The 17,736-nt window shown below is 38.8% G+C and overlaps 1 protein-coding gene across 3 annotated transcripts in view; it reads left to right on the top strand.

The window, feature by feature from the left end:
- The first annotated feature begins 6,124 nt into the window (after positions 1–6,124).
- The window catches only part of itga11a (integrin, alpha 11a), a 54,364-nt gene continuing 42,752 nt past the window's right edge, over positions 6,125–17,736 (top strand). The window contains exons 1-2 of one of the 3 annotated variants that reach the window (XM_088004167.1): positions 6,125–6,795; positions 15,803–15,917. In XM_088004167.1, the coding sequence (XP_087860293.1) occupies positions 6,747–6,795; positions 15,803–15,917 (164 nt within the window). In that variant the 5' untranslated portion in view covers positions 6,125–6,746. Of the gene's footprint in view, positions 6,796–11,121; positions 11,685–15,802; positions 15,918–17,736 lie in introns of those variants that run through there. The other 2 variants (XM_015007848.2, XM_015007849.2) reach the window with 2 other exon arrangements.

The following is a 17,736-nucleotide window of genomic DNA, read 5'->3' as shown; positions in this document are numbered from 1 at the left end:
ATTTCTTCCAGCCTGGACCCTGTCGCTCTCTGCAGAGTTCTCCTCATTCGCATCGGCTCATATTGCATGCTGTAAGGAATTCATATTCCTGAGTTCCTATTTTTCATTCGCACTAAAATGGATGTCTTTAACTTTGTTTTATTTGTCCAACAGAAGCCGATCCCGACAAGTTCATGCCAGAATGGGAGCAGCGGTAATTTCGTCTTCTTTGCAACTTTTAATGCTGCCTTGGAACATAAAACATTGTCAGAAGTTCTACTTTTCACAACAAGTCCTATTTTTAAAAGCCAATCTCTTCTCATCTGACAGTATTCCCTCTGCTGTCTTGTTTGCATCATGTATTATTCCACCTCCCATAACGCTTGAGAGGAAGCTCTCCCCAACACTTTCTCCAGGTTAATGGTTTGTCCAGGAGCACATGCCGGAAACTGTGCCGCAGTTTCTCCCTTGCTGTTTCTACAGCAGATTGTTCAGATCAACAACAAGCTCCTGGAGCAGCAGCATGTTTGAAGAAGTTCCTTGGAGGATTGTTAGTGAGTGTACTATTACCTAAAACCCATTCATTGTTTCATCTTGCCTTTGGCTTACTTGGCTGTGATTAATGGAAAGTCACATCTCCACAGGCAATAACTTTCACTTTGTGGACTTGAATGTTTAAAGAGCCAATACCAGGAAAACTCTCAGGAAGTAACAGAAATAACTGGTGTTGGTTTTGACAACAGTACATGGGCAGTGGGACTGGACATGCAATCCACGGACCGAGGAGACCTCACACCCCGACAATCTGGACATTCTGTCCCGGTCAGTTCACCGTTTTGACTGAACACTCATTCATTGCCTCGATTGTTCAGAACCCTGCTGGTCGGGGACGTCTTTCCCAGGGAGAAATGAAAGAGAGGAGTCGAAGAGGGAAACTTCATTCACAACAAAGGTTTTTCTCCCTCTCTGGCTTTAAAATCAAAGTCTTAGGGTTGGTCTTTTCAAAGATGTTCAAATATTGTTTTTGTAAAATTTATTTCACCCACACAGCCACAGGAGAATATATAAAAGTGTTTATACATTTCATCTTGGTTTGATATCTTGCCTTTGTCTTGAGCTGAAAATTAATTGTAGAAAGTTCTAAACCGATTTCTAACAAATTTGTGTTTCTGTGCTGAATTCACAACTGAAGGCAGCTATTTACTTAAATGGTATAAAAATAGAGAGACAGTTATATTTTCCTCACTCTATGAACAAAAGGTTAAGTGTCTTTTTATTTCCAGCCAGAATCTGCTTTTGAATGTCAGCAAAAAAAAAAGAAAGAAAAAAAGAATTTATTATTTATATGTCACATTTTACTTTTTCATTTTTCTTTTAAATCATGCTGGAGAGATTAGAGCTTAACATTTCTAACCAACTTGCCAGGAACTCCTGAAAATCCACATTGGAGGTCTCAGACTTAACCACAGCATGATAAGTGATGGACTCAAGGTCACAACAGGAGGCACTACGCCAGCATGAATGAAGCTTAGCATGAAAATGAGCTTTTTCACATCTGATCCCAAGGGACTTGTCAGTTCTAGCCTGGGAGGATCATATATCGCAAACTGATAATCCAGGGGTGATTGAGGTAATTACTTACAGTTGTGCTGAAGAGGGATCGGAAAAAGGTGAAGTGCATTTCTGATTTCATGCTGCGCCACACAGAGGGAGTTTATAAGGCTTTATAAAACTGCAGTATGTAACTTTCATGCATATAAAAAATATATATTTTTACATATTTGTAAAACTGTCACCATGTTGTGACAGTGTGGTACCTCCTCCCAGTACTACTGTTGCTGTCTGAAGACATGCACTGCTTCAGGTGTGTTAGGATCCCTGGTTGTTTCAGTGTTTTCAAGTTTGACTTGTTTATTTTAGTTTTATTATTCTATGTTCCTTAGTCTTTTCTTTGATCATTTTGATCCTGTTTCTATTTTACTTTAGTTCAGTTCTTTTTAGTGTTCCTAGTTATGTTAATTTCTTGTGTTTGGTTATTCTTAGTTACTGCAGTTTAATTTTCTTTAAGTCTAGTCATTCTTTAGTGTTAGAATTATTTCCTCATCTCCAGTATCCTCTTTCTCGGTGCCTCCTGCTCTCCCCTCATAGCTGCAACTTGTTAGCTCATCAACCTTGGTCTTTTGTTCAGCATTAAATCTCCCCAGTACTTAAGCACCTCGTCCTCAGTTACTCCTCACCATATTCTCTTGTCTAGTCCTGTTACTTCCCAGCATTCTCCCTGATTTATGGCTTTGTTCTGTCTTTGTTCCCTTGGACTTTGTTCTTCATTTTTATTATTAAATCTTCAAACCTGCTGCAATTGGGTCGACCACTACACACATTATGACAAAGTCAAAAACAACCAATCAGAGCCAGGAGAAGGAACTGCCTCCTGGTTGTCTATCAACATTTGGTATACGCCACTAAATGTACTAATGGAGGAGAAATAACTTTCCGTTCCAGGAAAACTATTTATCTGCTGTTATCTGTGGTCATGCTAACTAGCCTTAGCATTCACATTGATGGTAACTGTAGCTGGTTGTTTCTGATCAAGCTTTGTATTTCTGCAGTTATCTCTGAGAGAAGGCAGAGGAGCTAGATTTTGTCAATGATTATCATACAAATATGTAAATGAATATGTATAACATATATGTTTTTTTTAATCCCCAGCTTTAAACCTTCTCCAAAAAAGAAAAGGAATAAAGCATTGATAAAACTAAACCATTCACACCTTGCTTAGCTTGCCTGCTCTGATTCAAAGCACCATTGCCGCTTATAGACAGTGAATAAAATGCCATCATTTCAGGTACTGACAGAGAAGAGGAGACCGTCCCTCATCACCCTCTTGAGCTGCAAACAGAACTGGCACCCTGCCTCCATTCAGAGACTTAATGCTAATTGCAGGTTCCTCTCTGATCCATCATTTGTCTTGCAGCTTGACAGTAGGAGATTCTTCGGCAATGAGAGCGCACCCACAATCCCGAATGAAACAATTGTTGTTATGAAAGACTTCATGTTTATGGAGACCCTGTTATGTTGTAATGACTACCAAACCGCCATCATTTTTTTTTTGGTTTCCCCTTCAATTTTGAAAATGTTTTATGCTCATGTTGTTTGAAGAGCAAGGAATGCTGCTTCTTGAAAAATGCTCCTTTCTTGTACTGTCTTGTTATTTCGCAAAGCAGAATTACTATATGCTTACAATGTGACAGAGTGTGCGTCATTTTCCTCTTTCAACAATTTAGAATTGGTGCGACTCAGAACACGAATATCATGTTGATATTTCTCTAGCTGAGGTCACGGGGAGAACTGTAACTTCACATGCAGATGTGCGCTCTGTATTTAACCGTGGAACTTTGCTTACTTTTACTCACCTCGCAGTCATTTCAAGATGTTTATCAGATGTGCTATGCAGACACGTAATCCACATAGGCAGTCCCGCAGTAGGCACAGGGCTTAATTTCCTGACTTGAGGTGAAGTGAAAGGGAACAGCGCTTCACCGAGCAGAAGTGGTGGAGAAGGAGCAGATCCAATGAACTTTTAAGCACCCTTAATGAAAGCAAGTCCTGGTTCTTTTTATTTTCTGTAGGGGCTTGCTGGGTTCAGCACACATGCTGTGTTGATTTTTGGTGATCTGTGGTTTCTTTGTGATTAAAAAATGGGCTTTGATTGCAGCCTCAGAAAGAGCTTCTTTCAGAACTTGAAAGATTTTCAGATAAATGTCGGTTCTTTGGACAGCCATCAGAGAAAGATCAACTATGTTATGTGTTTTGGCTGCACTTTGATAGCCTTTCAAATGCTTCTATTGACTTTGGCTACCGGTTTGACCAATATAGGCTTTTATTAGTTACTTTTACAGTGGACTCGTTTTTTTAAAGTGCATATTTAGCCTTTAAATTTTCATTCATTCATTCATCATTAAAGTCTTATTAGCTACAGATACTGACATCATCCTGGGATAGGAGATTAGGTTTATGCCGACAATCCATTCAGAGATTGAGGTCCTGTGGTGCTTTGTTGCTGACGATTATATTTTGGTTGGATTCATAATGGAAGTTTTAACTTGCATCCAAAGAAACGTCACATGACCAGATGTTAAATGTACATTTCTTTGTTTCCCCAAAGTAAATTCAAAAATTGCATCAAAGCCATGCAGTTTCCAAGCTGGAATCAAGCTCCAACAGGGCTTTCTAAGTCGTGGTTTCCAAACCACTTAAATTTAGTTCTTCAGTGAGTTAAATTCTTTTTAATGAGATCCCAAAGAGGCACAAGGAATGAGCAAAATTTTCCCCCAAAACTCTGCTGGCTCTCTCCCCGAAACCTTGCTGGCTGCAGTTTGCCATTCAGCTGGTTAAGGAAATGCAAATAATAGAGAAACTTAAACAAGTCAACTCTCAAAATGTTTGTATTCAATACATATACTTATGTCGTCATTTTGACACTAGAGAAGAACAACACAACTCTTTCTTTTTTAAGATAACATTGCTGTGAAGCCAGTGGTGGCATCAAGCTACATAAGTAAAGGCTGGTACATATGATGGGGCCATAAAAATGTTCTCTAATATGGCAAGAACAGCTACAACATTGCTTTTGACTAAAAACTCGGACGAAGAATTCTTGGAAAATCCTCACAGGTCTGTTCCACTGTGTCATGTTTATGTAGTCCTTGTCAAATACCATAAAAGAAAAACTGTTCTACCCAGATGATGTGCCAAGAACAAACTACAGCCATCAAGACATTGATGCTCTTGCATCAAGACAATTTCCGTTGATCACGACAGATCTCAAATTTTCGTGTTTGACAAAAATTCTTTGTTTTGTCGAACATGAAGTAGGCCTTAAAGCTGCCAGCGTAGGACAAGATATATAGCTGCAAGTACTGAACAGATGCTTAGAATAAATCAATGTGTGGATGTGTGATAGCTTTCTTCAGCTGAACAGAGACAAAAGTTTGCTTCTTTGCCACTAAAGAGGAATGATCTAGAGTCATCACGGAGCTTCACTTAGAAACTAGTGATCAAGCCCAAGTTTGGGTGTAGGGATGGATTCAGATATGAACCTTCAGAGCCATACAGAGACAGTTACAAAGTCAGCCTTCTATCACCTGAAGAACATTTCCAGGAATAAAGGACTATTGTGTAAGGATTTTGGTTTTTCTGTGTTTATTAGTGTTCTCCTGTGAGTCCTTGTGGTGTCCTGTCTCCTTCCCCTTGATTGCTTTCCAGGTGTGTGTCATTCCCTGTGATTACCCTGTGTATTTAACTCCACCAGTTCCCTTTGTCGGGTCCTTGTCTATAGTTCATGCCAAGCTTCTCAGTTACTGTCAGCTGTCAGTTTTCCCTGTGCTGCCTGAGTTTTTGGAGTTTGTACCCTGGCTTTCATCATTAAATAATCTTTTTATTATGTCAACCTGGGCCTACCTGCATCTTCCTCACCAACAACACCCTCACCTCATGACATATTGTGCTCGTAAAATCTAGAGAAACTCATCCATGCATTTATTTTTAGTAGCATTGCTTACTGCAACAGTATCCTCACAGGTGGGTCTGAAATAGACAAATACAGAACACTGCTGCTCTGGTTCTCACTAAACCCAGTTCTGAAGTCCTTCCACTGGCTCCTTGTAGCTCAGAGAATAGACTTTAAAATACTTTTGTTAGTTTGTAAATCACTGAGTGACTCTGCACCAAAATGATTTAAAGATCTGTTGCTGTATCAACTGTTCAGACCACTTAGGTTCTAGTCTGTTCTGTGTTCCCAGAACCAGAACCAAATATGGAGAAGCAGTATTCAGTTCTAATTCTCCACTAATCTAACAAACTCCCAGAAAACTGCAAAACAACCAAAACACTGAGTTCCTTTAAATCAAGACTGAAAACCCGCCTGTTAAGTCTTAGTCCCATTAATTAATATCTGGAACATCGATTAACCTATTTGACATACGTTTGATGACAATTATTCTTGATGATTTTACTGATGGGATTTGACCAAATTTAAAGTTTGTTGCTACATACAAACTACGTCTTAATGCATAAATGGGATCATTATAAATTTTGTGCCCAGGAGCGGATGGCTCAGCAGCAGGAATGTGAGGTAACGTACAAATCCTACATTTATGTTCTGCTGTTAACACACCGACGAGTTTGTGGTTAGGAGCCATGATGATTGTATGTTGGCATTTAGTTTCAGGCTGAAGTCAGACTGGTTTGTAATGAGGAAAAGAACTGCGGCGCTACTGATCCATTGTGTTCCCTTTAGACTTACCACTCCGGTGACCCCGGCAGTGTCTAATGTCTTACACATGCTTGTCTCTTTAATGAACCCTCAACGCCCTTCTGTTGTATTGCTCTGGTGTTGTTTTGATTGTTTCCTAGACTGCGTTTGCTTTATGCAAATGCTGATTTTCTTTTCCTAAAAAGTCTCCCACACACACAAAAAAATAAAAAAAAGTTTCTTAAAAGTAAGTCATTTTCCTCTGTTCGCCAAGTTAAACTGAGCTGAACACATTTTTAAAAGACAGTATTCCTCCTGCTGTTGAGGAGTGGACCTCCTCTTCATCCTCCTCCTCTTCCCACAATCCCCTCCTACTTCTCCTCATATAGGCTGGGCTTTGACTCGAGTCAATCAGAAACGGACCTTAACTGTGCCTGCCGCTGGGTTTCTGCACACCCTCACAGCAGTCATTACTCAAACACGCCATCACCTCCACGCCTGCAGCAGTAAACATATGGAGTACTACTGCTTCCTCTTGCTCTGGATCTGCAGCCAACATTTAGGTGAGCAAAAGTTGTGTGTCTTATACTGTGTGTTTGTTTGCACTTTATGCATCTTCAGAAATGCACTTTTGAATATTTGAACTTTTCAAAGGTTATTCTGTATAACTTTTTAGTTGATGTTGTTAATATTCAGTTTAGTTTAGATCTTTAGGAAGGTGAGAATATTGCCATCTTCATAAAATAATGACAAACATTTTTTTATCTTTTCTTTTTTTTTTTTTTTTTTTTTTGCCAAAAGTGATTTCAGCAAAAATAAAAGAATCACCACCTCTATTTCCCCCCCCCACAAAAAAAATTATGATTTAGGCAAAACAAAAAATCACTTTCAGCAAAACATGACTTGGGTCATTATATTATGAAGATCACAATATTTATATATCAATTACAAAAATGCAGGAATGTTTGTATGAGTCACAGCATAGCATAAGCTTACCAGATTGGGGAATAATTATTCGCTAGTAAGAAATAGAGGTGCATTATAGCACACTGCAAACATACAAATTCTGCCAAGTGTAAGTTGATGTGTCTGTCGAGAAGCTTTGAAACGCTTGGTGCACAGCCAGATTCGTGGTCATTTAAGAGCTCCATCACTGGTGCCTCATCTAGATAGAGCTAGAAGAAGAAAGCCACAAGCACTTAATAGGAAGAACTGAGAAGAACTTTCACAGATTATTTCAAAGACAAAGCATTAAAGAAGTCCCATAAAGAAATTTAGAGATGCCACATGCAGCAAAGATAATTAAATCCAACACCGCTTCACATGTATCACAATTAGTTTTAGAGTAGTGCACAACACGCAGGTTTTGAATTCGCTGCACTCTGCACTGTAATTGCATTGGTTTAAAATATCTGCGTGTTTTCCATAAAATATAATGGGCTGCTTACTTTTCCATCGCAGACGTTTTTCACTTAATTCTGCTATTTGCAGAAAGACACGTGTTATTAAGCTATTTGAAGTCTGGAAAGCTGGAACTGATCCAGAAAGAAACATTTCGGTGCATCTTCAGCTCAGACGATGTGTAAGTGGTACGAGGCTGTGAAGTCGATGGGAGGAAGTCTGTTATAAATATTTGGTTTGATTTTGGAAGTTCTTGAAGCAGCTCCACATTAGGGGAGACCGTGACCTTGTAAGCCGGAGTTTGTGGAGTATGATTTCACGCTGACTGTGGTGAAGGATGTTTTGGCAAGAGTGCGAAAAGGCAGGCTCTATTTTATTCTACCGCTCTTGGATTCCTGTGACTGTAGGGGCAAAGATCCTGTCCAGATAGCACTGAGAGTGGAAATCTGATGAGAAAGAAGAGGACATGTGCTGTATATTACGAGGAAACAGCAGGGTCAGATCCCACCTGAAGCACTCGCTCTCATAATCACTGTCCCAGTAGGATATGTCAACTCAAAAGGTTTTGTTTTCCTATGTGAATTTAGAACGTCTTTCTCTTGATGGACATTCACTTTGAGCTCTTCACGAAGAAGACCTGGCTCCAGTATAAATTGTATGTCTTTGAAAAGGGTAAAAAGTGCACGTCAGAAATAATGCAGCTGACATGTGGGAAATTAACTTGAACTTTTGTCCATGAAAATGTGGAATCATTGCACGAAATGTGTCCAAATCCACTTAGAATAATTAATAAGTCAATGTTAATTATGATTTATTTTCAAATGAATTTCAGACACATGTCCTTTTAGTCTTACTTTTAATATTATATTTCTTGTTATAACATATGATTCAACATAGCATTCCACAAAGCTATGTTGAATCATTGGCCACTTTATAAGGTACACCTTGCTTACACTGTGTTGGACCCTTGCTGCCTTGATTGAGATCTGGTGACTATGGAAGGCATTATGGTACAGTGAACTCATTGTCATCAATCGGAGATGACTGATAGGTCTGTAGGTTATCTGCTTTAAAGTGGGGTTATGCTAAAATATTTTTTTTAGCTTTAGACAAAGTCATAACGTTACTGCCTCATCAGAAATATACAAAGTGTTGCTTTGACTGATTCACCATGTTTGAAAAATCCTTGAATTTCCCCTGGCAACCATTCGGGAGTGCCTTAAAGCTTGTGTCACCTATTTACCAAAGACTTTGACTTGGAGCTTCAGCCCCATGGAGCACCACTCACCTGCGCCTCCCCCACTCAGCTCCTCCAGACTAGCAGCAGCAGCCATTAGCAAACATCTGCTGAGCTCATAATACAAACTGCAATGCTCCTAATAATAGCTGTAAGCAACATCAGGGAATATCACAGAGTACTATTGTACTATTGTTGTGATGCTGGAGAGGGTATAAGGTTCTTAAAGAGACAGAGGCCAATTTCAAGGTATCAGATGCAAACTCAAATTTCTAGTTATTTTTGATACATACTACATGTTCATAACAACAGAAGGTAACATAGTTACTTGACTGAGCTATAAAATGCCATTATGTGCTTGGAAAATACATAATGCCCCCTCTTTAAGGTTCTCTTTGTTATATGTTCACAGATAGTATTGTACATTCCTTAATTGTAATTTACGCTTAGTTGAGCAAGTGTTGCTCTTCTATCATTTCTGACCTGTCTGCCTATTCTACTCTGGTCCCTGACATCAAGAAGCTTTTTTCATTCACACAACTTCAGATTATTGGATTTCTTTTTTATGAAGAGAAAAATTGACTTTATTCAGCTCAGAGAGAGAGATCATCACCAAAAGAACGATATCCCTGATATCCTGTTGGTCTGGTCACCTGTCCAGGGCCCACTTTTCCAATGGTAACTGGAGATGAGTATCAGTCTGTCTTATCCCTGAGTGGTGGGTTTTGATGTACGAGTGGTACAGAAAGGAGACAAATAGAAACATTAGCCATTACTAATGTTTCTAATAAGGTGGGTTTTTAAAGAGAGATGTGCATTACATGTTTAAAGTTAGAGAACTTAGAATGCCATAAAACAGGGATCTCCATTTGTTTGTTAACAGGACACGCTATCTGTTGTGTAAGATCTGTACATTGAGTACAAGACCTCATTATTGGAAGGTTACATGCCAGGTCATGTAGCCATGTGTATATATGAGGATTAGGCCATTTAAAGCTTTTAAGTTGGACTTTAAGATTTTGAAGTGATCAAATAAACCCACGGAGGAGACTCTGAGTGAGAAGAGATGTGCTTGTAACTTTTTTGTCATGGCAACAGCAAGAAATGCTGAAGGCTGATAAGGTTTCTGTATATGTTTATATATGTTTTTAAATCAAGCACTTAGATATATATTGTGTTATTATTAGTCAGATTTTGATTAGGATTGACTATATACAGTGGAAAACTGTTGAGGCGTCCTTAATTCCCCAAATAGTTTTGCTCTGAGCAATCAGATCATTTGTATTCCCTTAAAATGGATCCGACCTAAAAAGATCAAAACAAAAGTGAAGTTAACTTAATGACAGCAAGAAGGCATGTATTCATATGTCTACAGTAGTGAAGTCAACTTATTTATTCACGCATTTCCCTTTATTTCTGGGGAAAAGCTTAGAAATTGCCTTCTTCCAAAAGAGACTCATTAGCACAGACATCCACAATCTGCTGAAAGCAAAGACTTTAAAGCAGGAAACGTGAGACACACGAGGCAGTGAGGCTACATGCTCTGGTAAAAACATTAGAACATCAGTAAATCATCACATAGTTCATTACTGTTTCACGCTCTCACATATATTAGAACTTTAAAATACACCTTTCTTCAATGCTAGTGTTTTTTTGTTGTTTGTTTTTGTACCATATAGCGATGTATGCTGGGATGTGCCATGCCGGTTGCCTAGGGCAGCAACTATTTCAAACCCAACGCCTCATTTTTTTAAAGAGTTGCTATTACAATTAGAACTTTTCTTAAATTTCAACAGCAACCTAAGCCCTGACTTTCTAAATTTGTTGGATTTTAGAATGAAGATTTGTATGCAGCTGTCTGAAAACCATGACGTCATAATTGCCACCTCTAACCTAAGCCCTAATCACATCTTACACAGTAAGTGCAGTAGCCAAGAAAATGCTCCCAATTCACTTTTGTCTTTGAAGCATTTCAGTGACTGTAATTTCCACATGGCTGCTGACAGAAGGGGAAGACGGGTGGTGGTCCCGTCTAAGGTTCCTCTCAGAAAACCCACCCTCCCACTCTGCAGCTCCATTAATTTAATATATGGTAACTGATTTACTGAGCTCTTTCACCTTAGGAACATGCCTAGAACTGCAGGCGTTGCTCACCTTCATCTCAGTGTCTTCTGCTCTAGAGCCTTAAACAAATTTAGCAGATTCTGTCAGAGATTTGACATGTCTGCTAGTTGAAGGTATATATATTTATGAAAGAGTTAATAGCTTAAATTGTCGCTGCACCTGCAGGATTAGTAGCTGATGGTGAGCGGTTGTGTGCATCAAATAATTCAATCTTTAACTTGGACAAATGACCATAGAAATGACTCTTTAAATAAAGTAATTATATACTATTTATTTACACATATATATGTATAATTCCAATTTTATTCAACATATAGCAAATTATTGAACAACTTCCGCATTATTGTTTGATTTCTGTGGTTAAAATGTCATCTCGGACCTTTTCTAAGGTGGAAAACAAAAACCTTTGCCCAGCAAGGCTGTCAACTGGCATGTACATCTATACCCTATTTTTTATTTATTTTTTTTTTTTTTTTTGGTAAGAATAAAAAATATGTATTTGTTGAATAAAATGATTTCTAGGAACTATAAGAAACTGAAAGAAATGCCTAATATGATTGGTAATGTCCCTTCTCCAACACACCTGAATCAAATAAACAGTTTGCTGCCAGGCCTCCGCAGTGCTGAGCGACTGTTCAAGCATTTGATAGCATCATATTAGCGCTAGAGGACTGGCTTTGACTTCAAGAGGTGTGTATGTTTCTGTAATATACCATCAGATCATAGCTATTTAGGTTGTCTAAACTAAAAATGGCTGTATTTTAAAATGTATGCCTCACTTTCCAAATGAATTTATGTTCTTATGCATATTTGCTCCCTATCATCAATTTTTCAGTCACAATTTATACCCTTCTGGCGCAATGGAAACTTCAAAAAGACATCCGGAGGCGGGATGAAAGACAAGCCGAACGTTTGAATCCCTGTCAATAATTCACGGGGCTATTGAATTTGAAGTGCTAAATTACGGCAATGTCATTAACGTGCCACTCGGAAATAAATCACTGATAAGCAGAATCTGCCGTTCCAAATTTCAAGCTTTTGGTCTCCGACTCGGCCCCACGCATGTGTGCTACAGCTGCTGGTGTATCCTATGTTCTCCAGCCGCGGAGACCTTAAATCCCCTCCGGCTTTGTGTTGGCTCTGAGGGTTAACAGCTTGTTAAGCAGTGCCCAGTTGGCTGTCGCACGATGAGAACATCTGGTTTTCGATACCCCATGCCTCTCAAAGTATTTACTTTGGCGTGAGGAAGGGTGCCAAAATGTTTCAAAGTATATTGTCCACTGTGAAGTAGAGTATCTTTCCAGAGGAAAAATATTGGAAAGAAACACAAGCGGGAATCGATGGAAAATCACCATACGCTATAGCTACTTGCGAAATTTCTTTCCTGCGTCAAAAACGTGTTGGTACGAGCTACATGAAACCAAGTCTGCAACGCCTACAATAAGAACCTCACTTTGAACACTGGGGAGGGGGGCGTTTTGTTGCCACAAAATAATAATAATAATAATAATAATAATAATTAATAATAATAATAAAATGTGATTAAAAAAAAAAAAAAAAAAAAACGTCATCCAGCGTGGACGATCTGAGGAGACCTCCGAGCCAGCTGTTTGCGTAAGGCGTCCACTCGGCTGCTCTGTGTCAGTGGGTTTGTGGTGTGACTCCAGCAGCTTGGTGTCGGGCCAAAGGCAGCAGCGGACTGTGTGGTTCACACCGGCGGCCCCCGCCTGAGGTTTATTTATCTAGGCATTGAAGCCGGTACACAGGAAACTCGGCAAGATTCCGATCCAGCATTCAAAACTGCTGATATTACCGAGAATATTACACTTCTCTGGGACGTTAGGAGCTTTAAATTGGAGCTGGAGAAACCTTCAGCTGCAGAGCTGGTATACTGGGACACTTTAACTTTCTGCTCTTTAAGAATGGCTGCACTTAAAAGTGATGCAGATCTCTGCCCTCCATTTCCTCTGATGCACGGTCTGAAGAAGGGTCCTGCTGATTTTTATTTATTTCTCGCACACACCTGTTAGTACCCCAGCAACTATTTTCAGTCAGCCTTTATATCTTTCTGGGCAAGCGCAGACTCCAGAGAGATGTTTGGAGATAGGATGAAAGACAAAGAAACATGTGGACCCGTCACACAACAGGAAATGGGGAATGATGGGTTTGTTTCAATATTTACATAAAAAGTTTGCATTGGAAAATTTATTTCAAAGAAAGCCTTCGTGAAGCAGAACCGTTGGTCTCTGGTCGTGGCAATCAAGGTGTGATGTGCTTGTGGTGAAATGACAAAAAGTGGAAAACAACTGGCAGTCGCATAAATTGTGGTTTGGGCTTGTTTTTGACAATGCCTGCGATCATAAAACTCTCAGTTTTGTGCTTGAATTTACAAATGCGTGCAAAGACAGAAACAGCAGAAGCAGATATTTAACTGGCTGTGTGTTTGGACAGCTTATTTACTCTCCTAAACATTCACTATGTGAGGAATGCAGCCAATTTCCCCATTTCTGTCCATGAGCCATTTTCCTTCAAGGAATACAGCTGCCTTGTAATCATGATCTGCATTTATAATGCCAACAGCTGCACAGAGAAACACATTTTATCTGCTGATAAACAAAGAAAAGCAGAGTTTTGGCATTATGAGACCTTTAAATGACATTAAGATTCAGAAATGTTGCCATTAGGTGTTTCCAATTATTTTAATACTCGCTCATCAATTTGGTTGCTTCAGACTTCCTGATTCTAATAAATACATTTGCCGTGGTCTTACTGACAGGAATAAGGACAGCAAGATATGGAGAAGGACTCTAAACCAAGTTTTCTAATGGCATGCTAAAAATAGATTTGTTCAGAAAGTAAAAAAAATAAAAAATTAGATGCGCTTAAAAGTAAGACAGATGTGACAGAACGAAAAATAAATGCATGCAGTGCAATTAGAATTACACTTTTCTTATTTGCCTTTGCCTATTCAGCTGCAAAGTACTGACTATAAGTGTTTCACCAAATGCTTACACCTTCCCTACCACATCCTCTTCCCAACTCAGACTTGGATGAATGTGACAGCATCATATTATGTATCATATTATATATCATTTAGTTACATGTAAGCTATGTTAAAACAATTTGCGGTGCTTCCTGCCTCAGTTGGTAACATCAGGAGGACATTTTGGAAGACCATACGCGGAGAGGGGAAGTTGAACTCGCAAGGTGAAAACAAACCCTGATTCGCTGTCACGGTTGGCAAAAGAGACACAGCTGAGCCTCTCGTCTGTTATTAGATCTGCTCTGTTATTCTTTGTAGATTAATTGGCGACATGTGTCCAACTTTTGCTGAGCACTTCTTCACCTCGTGGCTTAGATTTTTGCCGAGTTTCCCCTCGCAAGAGGAAGAAAAAGTCTAACATGATCAGAGGGGGGATTGGACGGAGAATGTAAGTGGGGATGTTTAGCGTGACGCCAGGAGATTCAATAAACCAACAGCGTGTGGAGTCGAGCCACAGAGATAAAAGCAGTGGGAAGTCTGTGGTGGCCGAAAGCAGAAGCCTCCGTGTTCTCAGCTTCACTGTGCAACACAAACTGTGAGAAAACTCTTTAACTCTCATCTTAATTTCCTCAAATATAGATCACTGGGACTCACTAAGCATAAGCCTCATTAAATCCCTATTCAGTTTGTTTTCTTTGACTGTCTGTTTTGGCTTTGAGATGTTATTTGAAATATTTTTGGCTGTATCTTGTAGAATGCTACTAACAGTCAGCTGAAAAAGTCCAACAACTTGAGGCCAATGGAAATTGGAGAGTGTAGCTTAAAATGTTTTGTACCATCATAAAAAAAATAAAAATCTCCATTTCTGAATATGTAAAAGGCAGATTATGTCATTATCATTGATAGTATGTAAAGATTTAGAAAAAGATTTATGTAAAATCTTTTTTTTTTTTCTGGTATCTTATTTGTCCGCAGTTGCGATCAGGGAAGGCAGTGAGGCCCTCACCTGTAATCCTGACAAGTAAAATAGCTACATGGGAAGTGAAACAGACGGGTTTTGTTGGTAATATCAAAGTTTTTATGGTAAAAATTTGCTGAGTTTACGCATTGCCTGTTCAAATACATAGAAGTCCTGGATGATGCAGTTCACTGGTGGCGCTGTGCCTAACATACTTATGAAGCAGGCAGTTGGCGCATGCCCATTGCTGCCTCTCTTGTTATCACCAGTATAATTATTTAAATATACATGTTGTATGTATTCTGAAGTGTCACAATCTATCAAGTACATTTAATGAATGTGAGTGAAATATTTAGTCTAACAGGCCATAAATTCATAGTGAAAATGCGCAGGGGGATGCAGTTCCGTCTCTCCCCGATAGACGGCAGTGCTGTGTACCCTTTGCACAACAGGCAGCAGGTACTCTTCTTCTGCGCATTGAAAAGAATGAAAACGATCGAAAAAATTAAATGGTTCAAGGTCTCCTCTTAATAATCCCTTATCTACCATATTTTTAAAAATGACAGGAAAATGAGAGACGGGAGAAGAATAGGTAGATGAACTTCATATAAAAAATACGATAAGGTACGACTTCCAATTTTAATGACGAAAGAGAGCGGTCAGCCTTTGGCAGAGAAATAATGTCTTCCAACCTTATTGAACTGAAGAAATGTAGGGAAGAACATTGGGGAGGGATAAATTCCTCCACAGTGATGTGAGAGACAAAGTCATGCAGAAAATGTCTGTGTCAACTTGATGTAGCAAAAGTTTGTCCTAAGAACTGGATGTACTTCATTGACATTAAATCTATTTTCTCTCTTTTTCAAGGGTTCCATGACTGCTTCAATATTGACACAAAAAAGCCCAGAATCATCAAAGGTCCAAAGCAAACCCAATTTGGATACACTATTCAGCAACATGTTGCTGCAGGAGGAGAAAAATGGTAAGGGACTTAAGCAATTTATACAGCGCTTCTAAAAATACAAGAGGCAGATATTTCTTCCTGCATGCTTACGGTTGTGTCCTAATACCTTTCAGTTTAAAACTCTTTGAGTTTGCTAATGCTTGTTCATGAAAATTGATTCATTGTCAGTTTTTTTTTCTTTTTTTTTTGCTTATTTATCAAACATCCATGTCAGCATTCCTACAAATAAGCAAAAAATGTTTGTTTTATTAAAAAGCTTCATATTGCTCACAATGTACACTTTATTGAGGCCTGGATTTTAATAATCTGATTCCAGTGATTAAAAAGTATCTTTTTGGATGCTGGGACGCATTTTTCTAGCCTTTGGTAAGCAATAGGAATCCACCTGGATGGCTTGATTCAAACTTTGAACTCTTTTGTGCCGATTTATGTCCTAAGTTTTGTCGTAGAGAATTTACATTAAGGGTTTGATGGATCCAGAGATCAAGTACATTATGACTGTGAAGCAGATGCTGACAAGCTGTAGTGCTGAAATACTGTCTGACCTGGCAGCAGGACAGCTGGATGTCTCGTTTCTTTTCCTTCCCTGGAAAGATGGTGATCTACTGTACCTCTCCTGGGCTGCGCAAAGTTTCCTCCCGTTAACCTGAACTTGCGAAACAAACTGTAGCCTTGACCTGAATTCCCTGCATCCATCATATTACCTCATAACCGATGCTGATTCCTGTTGCACACTATTATTAGGTCCTCTGGCTCCATGTGGTGGCCAAAATTAGATTCTGGCATTCCCACAGAGTCTGTTGGCAAGGATTGTGCTGGCTTTTTGAGAAGTTTAAACTTCCATCATGTCTTTTATTTATTTATTTATTTTTTTAGTTTGACTTTTCAAAAGCTTCTGTGTTCGAAAAGTTTGGAACTAGTTTTATGAAAGTCAAACGTCACAGTTGTACCAATAACATTACAGGAAACTGCACAGCTTGTTTTTTTTTTTGTTTTTATTTTGTCATTTTTAAACTATTTAAATTGTATTTTATTTATTTTATCTCCACCCTACTGCCTCATTATTAATTACTTGTTAAATTCTGTATATTTTAATACTTGATTCTAAATGAATACCTAAAAGGTAACTCAACCTCTTAGTACAACTCCTGTGTAGCAAAAAATAAAAAAAATAGCACCTCAAGCTCAGTCAGGTTGGATGGAGAGTCTGTGTAGCTCAGTTTTCAATTCTTCCCACAGATTCTCAAATTGATTTAAATCTGGACTTTGACTAAGCCATTCTAACAAGTAAAGGTGCTCCAATCTAAACCCTTTCATTATGTCTGTGGCTGCATATTTAAGGTGTTGTGGAGGTTTCCAGCTGTGAAATGCTCTGTCTGCTATGTCTACGATGTTCAAAGCTTCGTATGACGTTTCATAACTTTGTAGCTTTTTATCGCTGATCTGTCTGATTTGTTCCTTGGTCTAAAAATTTAAATATATTAAAATAAAAGGGATTGAATGCTGTGAGCTTTGATTTTTTTTTTTGTCGTTTTTAGTGGGAAGTTTTGAGAACTATGTTTCATTTTCCTTCCACTACATAATTATAGAGTACTTTGTAGTACAGCATCACTGTACGTAGAATATGGCGGCGATGCTGTGGTTGTAACATGGAAAACTTAATGGAATATGAAAACCTTTGCGAGGCACAGTGCGTATTTATAAATTTTTTCCCCCAGCTACTTTTTTCAGCAGTTGGACAAATGCGAAAAGTTTCATCGATGCAAAGAATGAAATAAAGTGTCCTGCAGCAAATTACCTCAGCAACTGTTTGACAAGGTCATATCCAGCTTTTCCA

Source organism: Poecilia mexicana, unplaced genomic scaffold, assembly GCF_051168715.1.
Source record: "Poecilia mexicana isolate PSO_F unplaced genomic scaffold, ASM5116871v1 scaffold_3, whole genome shotgun sequence".
Classification (NCBI taxonomy): Eukaryota; Metazoa; Chordata; class Actinopteri; order Cyprinodontiformes; family Poeciliidae; genus Poecilia; species Poecilia mexicana.
Note: the sequence above shows the minus strand (reverse complement) of the source record. Positions and strands in the feature narration are given on the sequence as shown.